This window comes from Dendropsophus ebraccatus, chromosome 7 (assembly GCF_027789765.1).
Source record: "Dendropsophus ebraccatus isolate aDenEbr1 chromosome 7, aDenEbr1.pat, whole genome shotgun sequence".
NCBI classification, from domain to species: domain Eukaryota; kingdom Metazoa; phylum Chordata; class Amphibia; order Anura; family Hylidae; genus Dendropsophus; species Dendropsophus ebraccatus.
In genome coordinates this window covers 95,802,004-95,809,982 of record NC_091460.1, presented here as the reverse complement: position 1 = coordinate 95,809,982, position 7,979 = coordinate 95,802,004, and the positions used below count along the sequence as shown (strand labels likewise).

Sequence of the window (7,979 nt, the reverse complement as noted above, 5' to 3'; positions counted from 1 at the left end):
AAACGACCACTATTGCGAAAGACCTGAAAACGTTCACTCATTTCCATGGAAGGATAATTGTTACTTATGATCGTAATTGCGATTGTTTTTTCTTCGCTATTTATTCACTATTGCGTTCGTATCTATTGCGAACGACCGAACGATGTCTTATTCAATGCGAACGATGTGCAAACGTTTTGCGAACGAGCAACGATAAAAATAGGTCCAGGTCTTATGGGCCTATTACACCGTTCGTTAAGAGGAGCAAACGAGCGCTCTCAGCGCTCGTTTGCTCCTCGTTCCCCGCTCACTGCCGCCGCTATTCAACGCGGCTGCAGTGAGTGGTTAAGTGCGGGAGGGGGCAGCGGGGAGCTGCGGGGGGGGGGGGGGCTGCCCGGGGGATCGCTGATCGTCCGGGCAGCCCATAGGATATAGCAGCGTCTGCTGCCGACGCTCCTATTCAGCGGAGCTACAGCAGCAGATCGCTGCTATATCAGTCGCTTGTTTTTCAACATGTTGAAAAACAAGCGACTGCAACGATCAGCCGACATGAACGATGTCGGCTGATCGTTGCACTCTATTCCACGGGACGATTATCGTCCGTAGTGGCCGATATCGGCCGAATACGAACGATAATCATTCCGTGGAATAGGGCCTTTATAAAGCGATCAACGATTTCTCGTTCGGTCGTTAATCGTTAACTGCATTTCAACCGAATGATTATCGTTTAGATTCGAACGATTTAACGATAATCTGAACGATAATCGTCCGGTGGAATAGGGCCCTTTGACTTAAAAAATCTGTCAGATAAATCTCTCTGTGGTAAACACACCATTAAGGTATTGGCAGATAATATCGGTGCCTGTGATGCACATGCATGCTGCAGAGACAACCCCTGTGCGAACCTGAGCAGGTGTGGTTTATGACCAGCCGCTCTCAGCTGGGGAAGACGGGCACTGGTTATCGCTCTCTATGTGGTCAGTCAGGTGGTTACAGGCGCCGCCTGGTGTTCACCGGCGGAATGACTCGCTAAGCAGGGTCGTGCACAAAAGTCCGTCGTGTATGGCGCCAGCAACAGCTATGAGGCGGCCCCCACCCTGTAGCGTCAGCAGCCGCTCGAAACCTACTCTCGCTTTAAGAGATCTCGCGGTATCAAGCCACCCAAAATGGCGCCGATTTAACACAGCTGTGAGGAGCGTATACCCTGATAAAAGCAAGCATCGCCAGCACAAGCAATGGTAAGTGCCGGGTTCTGGGCGGCTGTGCCTGCAAGGTGGAGCGGGTGCTTGTGTGCGCCCTGCTCAATCATTAGCAGTGTCCATTGTGAATACCCGTTGTAATGAAATGTGCTGTTCCTCCTCAGGGTAGCAGTGTCCATTGAGAATACCCAGTGTAATGGTGTGTGCTGCACCTCCTCAGGGAAACAGGAACCATAGAGAATTCCCAGTGTAATGGAGTGTGCTGCACCTCTTCAAGGGAACAGGAACCATAGAGAATACCCAGTGTAATGGAGAGTGCTGCACCTCCTCAGGGGAACAGGAACCATAGAGAATACCCAGTGTAATGGAGTGTGCTGCACCTCTTCAAGGGAACAGGAACCATAGAGAATACCCAGTGTAATGGAGAGTGCTGCACCTCCTCAGGGGAACAGGAACCATAGAGAATACCCAGTGTAATGGAGTGTGCTGCACCTCCTCAGGGAAACAGGAACCATAGAGAATACCCAGTGTAATGGTGCGTGCTGCACCTCCTCAGGGGAACAGGAACCATAGAGAATACCCAGTGTAATGGTGCGTGCTGCACCTCCTCAGGGGATCAGTGTCCATAGAGAATACCCAGTGTAATGGAGTGTGCTGCACCTCCTCAGGGGAATAGGAACCATAGAGAATACCCAGTGTAATGGTGCGTGCTGCACCTCCTCAGGGGAACAGGAACCATAGAGAATACCCAGTGTAATGGTGCGTGCTGCACCTCCTCAGGGGATCAGTGTCCATAGAGAATTCCCAGTGTAATGGAGTGTGCTGCACCTCCTCAGGGGAACAGGAACCATAGAGAATACCCAGTGTAATGGTGCGTGCTGCACCTCCTCAGGGGATCAGTGTCCATAGAGAATACCCAGTGTAATGGTGCGTGCTGCACCTCTTCAGGGGAGCAGTGTCCATAGAGAATACCCAGTGTAATGGAGTGTGCTGCACCTCCTCAGGGGAACAGGAACCATAGAGAATACCCAGTGTAATTGAGTGTGCTACATCTCCTCAGGAGAGCGGGAACCACAGAGAATGCCGTTGTAATGGAGTGTGCATCCTCACTGCCCCCCTTTGGTGTCTGGCATCATCTTCTCTTGATGAAATGGTCTCACCAGGGACAGCCTGCTCAGCCAGTCACTGGACATGATGCTGTCCTGTCTCAGTCAGTGACTGGCTGAGCAGGTTGTCCCTCGCGAGACTAGCACATCTCAGAAGTAGCGGGTAAGCGCATAGAGGCTGCAGGAGGACATGGTGGTGGGGGGGTTTGCATAGAGGCTGCAGGAGAATACTGGGGAACTCAGAGATGCCACAGGAACCCACCGGAGAGGTCGTGGGATGACCCCAGCAGACATATGGGCGGGGCTAAAAAAATGTAATTCACGATTTGATAAAAATCAACATTTTGGTATAGTATGGGCTATTTGATTTTTTTTATTTTATTTAACTAGTAACTATCATTCCCTGTTGGCTGCAGAATGTGGGGTTAAAATCCTACTGTTAGCATGTCTGTTCAGGCGTGCACCAAGGATGGAATTCATTGAAAGTATTTTGAGTGTAAACAGTCAACAGCGCTGCCGGATGAATTCCGTCCTCGGCACATGCCTCAACAGACATGCTGGCAATAGGATTTTAACAGCGTATCCTGCCACTAGCAAGAAAGTTACATTTTAAGGCTGGGTTCACACTACGTATATTTCAGTCAGTATTGTGGTCCTCATATTGCAACCAAAACCAGTAGTGGATTGAAAACACAGAAAGGCTCTGTTCACACAATGTTGAAATTGAGTTGATGGCCGCCATTTAATGGCAAATATTTGCTGTTATTTTAAAACAACGGCTGTTATATTAAAATAATGGCAGTTATTTACTGTTATATGACGGCCATCCACTCAATTTCAACATTGTGTGAACAGAGCCTTTCTGTGTTTTCAATCCACTCCTGGTTTTGGTTGCAATATGAGGACCACAATACTAACTGAAATATACGTAGTGTGAACCCAGCCTCAATTTATCTGAGACCAAAAAAACTAAATTCTGTTTTGTTTTTTTTTTAGTCACTGTGCAGGATGAATCACTTTATATTTTAATCAGGGCTGTGGAGTCGTAAAAAGTGTACCAAATCCAGCTTTAAAAAAAAAAATCTTAAAAAAATTTAGAATTGAGTTTTGATATGGACTTTGTAAGTTTTGCTCATCAATATGAGCAACATTCTAATAGGACACTGGGCCTATTAGATAAGGGTGGTCGGGGAAAAGTTGTTGGTCACTATTTGGCAGTTTGTTTCTGAGCTGGAAGAGTCCATTGTGTGTGGGGAGATCTGTGCTGTTATCTTCCTGGATGCTGGATGATTGTATATGAGCAGCAGTGTAATATGAAGATATCCTGTGTAATATAGAGGAGGAGCAGACATAAGTAGTGCAGCAGTAACTTCTGTCCTCAGTGTGGTGTTTTCTCTCTGGGAAAAGATTTTGTTTTTCTTCAGTGTTCTATGGCTGTGTGTGTGTGTGTGTGTGTGTGTGTATGCTATGGCTGCAGCAGGCTGTATATGTGCGTGTATGTTATGGCTGCAGCAGGTTGTGTGTGTGTGTGATTACTATGGCTGCAGCAGGCTGTGTGTGCCATGGCTGCAGCAGGTTGTGTGTGTGTGTGTGTGTGTGTGTGAGTGAGAGAGGCAGAAATTAAAAGGGTATTCTGGGCAAAATCCAGGGGGGACAGGGGGTGGTTGATTCATAATAAAGATGTCCTATTTATCCATCCCTGTGACCCCTCTATATCACTATGTGTGACCCCTCTATATCACACGTATCTGGCATTGTTAGCAGTGTATCTTTTTGTGTATGATGAATATTAGTTAGAAACATAGAAGATTGTCAGCAGGAAAAGACCACCTGCTCCATCTAGTCTAGTTGTGAGTTGTTCAGGACATGGAGGCTGGAGACTGGCTGCATCCACTGCACACAAAGGAGAAGCTGCTTTATATCTTTCCTTATTCACTCAGAAGTCGCCCCAGGATCATGTAGGACATAAGCAAGAAGCTGCTGAGCCAGTGTGATAAATAACTCCCCTGGTATATGACTGGCCATTTATGAAGGAGCAGGAGTTGGTCCTGATAAAATTCAGAAGTCGGAGTTTGAGTTGGAGCTGCGGCTTACCAACTCCATAGCCCTGATTTTAATAGATCAGACAATTCCGCACTTCAGCAGCCTTTTCTCTCCCATTCACTTTCCATGAAGACCCTGAGGAGGAAGAAGACCCGGATCACCCCCCGGCTCTTTTTGCGTTTTAGTTTTTTCCTCCTTGTGCTTAAAAGGCCATAGCACTTGCATTTTTCCACCTAGAAACCCACATGAGCCCTTAGTTTTTGTGTCACTAATTGTACTTTGCAATGACAGGCTGAATTTTTGCATAAAGTACACTGCGAAACCAGAAAAAAATTCAAAGTGTGGTGAAATTGAAAAAAAAAAAAGCATTTTGTTTATTTGGGGGAAATGTGTTTTTACGCCATTCGCCCTGGGGTAAAACTGACTTGTTATGTATGTTCCTCAAGTCGTTACGATTACAACGATATGTAACATGTATAACTTATATTGTATCTGATGGCCTGTAAAAAATTTAAACCATTGTCAACAAATATACGTCACTTAAAATCACTCCATTCCCAGGCTTATAGCGCTTTTATCCTTTGGTCTATGGGGCTGTGTGAGGTGTCATTTTTTGCGCCATGATGTGTTCTTTCTATCGGTACCTTGATTGCGCATATATGACTTTTTGATCGCTTTTTATAACAATTTTTCTGGATTTGATGCGACCAAAAATGCGCAATTTTGCACTTTGGGATTTTTTTGCGCTGACGCCGTTTACCGTGCGAGATCAGGAGTGTGATTAATTAATAGTTTGGGCGATTACGCACGCGGCGATAGCAAACATGTTTGTTTATTTATTTATTTACTTTTATTTATAACCTGGGAAAAGGGGGGTGATTCAGACTTTTATTAGGGGAGAGGGCTTTTTACTATTAACAACACTTTTTTTTTTACTTTAACACTTATACTAGAAGCCCCCTGGGGGACTTCTAGTATAAGTGATCTGATCTCTCATAGAGATTTTTGCAGCAAAGATATGCTGCAGAGATCCATGAGATAGGCACTCGTTTACTTCCGGCTGCTGCAGCCGGAAGTAAACGAGTGCCGAGCCGGGGACGGCGCCATCTTGGAGCGGTCCCCGGCCGGCTTCAGTTACGGAGATCGCTCCTCCGGGATAACATCCCGGGGGAGCGATCTCCGCCACTAGACACCAGGGAACGGCTGAATCCGGTAATCGGATGCAGCTGTCATGTTTGACAGCTGCATCTGATTACTGTATTAGCGGGCACGGTCCCGGGCTACAAGCGGCACCCGGGACCGCCGCGGTTCAGAGTGGGGTCGCCGCGCGGCCCCACTCTGAACGTCCTTACCGGCATCAGGGCGTAAATTTACGCCCGATGTCGTTAAGGGGTTAAATTGGCATGGCCTAAAGCAGTGCTTCTCAAATCCAGTCCTCAGGCCTCACCAACAGGTCATGTTTTGAGGATATCCCATACAAAGAATTCCTGTGATAATACCTGATGCACTGAGTATAATTATATCACCTGTGAAATACTAAGGAAATCCTCAAAACATGACCTGTTGGTGAGGCCTGAGGACTGGAGTTGAGAAGCACTGGCCTAGAGTACCCATGCCCTGTGCCTGCATCGCCTCTCTGTCCGTCCTCCCTACCCCCTTCACTATTAGGAATGCCCCAGGCAGGATTTCTCCTCATCACCACTTGTCTGAACACTGCACATAAGCTTTAATAATCCAACACATGTGCAGTGTTCAGACAAGTGATGATTGGGAGAAGTTGTGCCCAGGGGCATTCCTAATGGTGAAAAGGGACGGTGAGTCAGTGCAGGCCTAGAGCAGACACTCTAGGCCACGCCAGTTTGGCACAGGGCTGCAAGTGTAAAAGTTGCTTTATAGAACAATAACTGCATCACCTGCCCAATGGGCCCAAGGACAGATCTTGGATTAAAAGGAGCTATCCGACAGTACAAGCAGTTGGGGGGGGGGATTCTCCCTCCAGAATTCCCATAGATGCTGCGGCTCGCGGCGCTTATGGGGTTAACTGCCCAGGGGGAAGCGCGGCTCCCCTCCTGGCAGTAGCAGCGGGAGGAGGCTGTGTGAGATAGCTTCCTCCCACTGCCCGATCGCTGCTAGGGACAGCATGACGTTCCAGGAACCTCATGTTGCAGGAACTACATGCTTTACATGACGTTCCTGGAAGGTCATTTTGGGCAAGGGGTTAAGCAATGACATCATTGAAGGTCCTTAATCCCTTAAGGACCGGGCAATTTAGATTTTTGCGTTTTCGTTTTTTCCTCCTTGTGCATAAAAGGCCATAGCAGTTGCATTTTTTTCACCTAGAAACCCTCATGAGCCCTTATTTTTTGCGCCACTAATTGTACTTTGCAATGACAGGCTGAATTTTTGCATAAAGTACACTGCAAAAGCAGGAAAAAATTCAATGTGTGGTGAAATTAAAAAAAAAAACAACACATTTTGTGTTTTTAGTGGATATGTGTTTGTACGCCGTTCGCCCTGGGGTAAAACTGACTTGTTATATATATTCCACAAGTCGTTACGATTAAAACGATATGTAACATGTATAACATATTGTATCTGATGGCCTGTAAAAAATTAAAACCCCTTAACGACATCGGGCGTACCCATACGCCCCCGCAGGGTGGGCTTTAACGCAAACGGGCGTATAGGTACGCCCGATGTTTCCCCGATCGCTGTGTGTTCACACACAGCGGTCGGGGAAGATGGCCTGCTATAAATCATAGCAGGCCATCTTAGCTTCACAGCACGGGGGGTGTTAACCACCCCCCGTGCTTACGATCGCCGCTATAGGCTGATCAATTCAGACCCGATGACCCGGAAAAAAATGGGGGTCGGTGCTGTCCGAGGACGGCACCGACCGCCATTACTGTAAAAAGTAATGGCGATCAGAGTCCCACAAATAATAAATACCTGCCCTGGACCCCTCAGCTAGGTAGCTGAGGGGTCCAGAGCAGGTATTTGTACATTACTCACCTGTCCCGGGCTCCTGATCGGCGTCTTCCGGGTTCGCGGCGTCCTCGTCTTCGTTCGGGTCTTCGGCTTCCTCCGTGACGTCACGTTCGGCTTCTCTCGGCTATTTTTGGCTCCAGCGTCGGCTTTTTCCGTATTTTGCGCTCTGCTGCCCTCTAGCGGCTGATATGTGTAATACACTTATCAGCAGCTACAGGGATGTTCAGAATGTAGAAAAAGGGTTTTTTTTTTTTTTTTGTTTTTTTTTTTCTTTTTTTTCAATTTTTTTTTTTTCTATTTTCCGCACCCTATCGCCGCTGAGTGTTGATCAGCATCGCACGAAAGTGCGCTGCTAATCAGCAACTCCTCCTTTTTGGCATAGGGTGTTTTTTTTCTATATTCTACTGCCACGGTCTGCTGATAAGTGCCGCGCATAAGTGCGGCATTTATCAGCAACTCCTTTGTTGGCGTAGGTTTTTTTTTTTTATACTTACTGTAAAAAAACACTACATTACACCACACTACATTGAATAAAGTTTGACACTACACCACTACATATCCCATATACCAATCCCCGTATAAAGATGGCCCCCAGGGTGTTTTCGGCGTCAGAGGGATACGTTATTATTGCCTCCGACACTGAAACAGCCAGTGAGGATGAATG

The 7,979-nt window shown here is 47.0% G+C and overlaps 1 protein-coding gene across 2 annotated transcripts in view; it reads left to right on the top strand.

Annotated features, from left to right (window-relative positions):
- Window positions 1-1,037: 1,037 nt before the first annotated feature.
- LOC138797583 (zinc finger protein 414-like) overlaps window positions 1,038-7,979 on the top strand; it is an 84,141-nt gene continuing 77,199 nt past the window's right edge. The window contains exon 1 of one of the 2 annotated variants that reach the window (XR_011363953.1): window positions 1,038-1,217. Coding sequence is in view for 1 of the 2 variants with exons in the window: in XM_069977925.1 (XP_069834026.1) it covers window positions 1,215-1,217 (3 nt within the window). In the remaining variant the exon portion in view is untranslated. The remainder of the gene's footprint in view (window positions 1,218-7,979) is intronic. The other variant, XM_069977925.1, reaches the window with a different exon arrangement.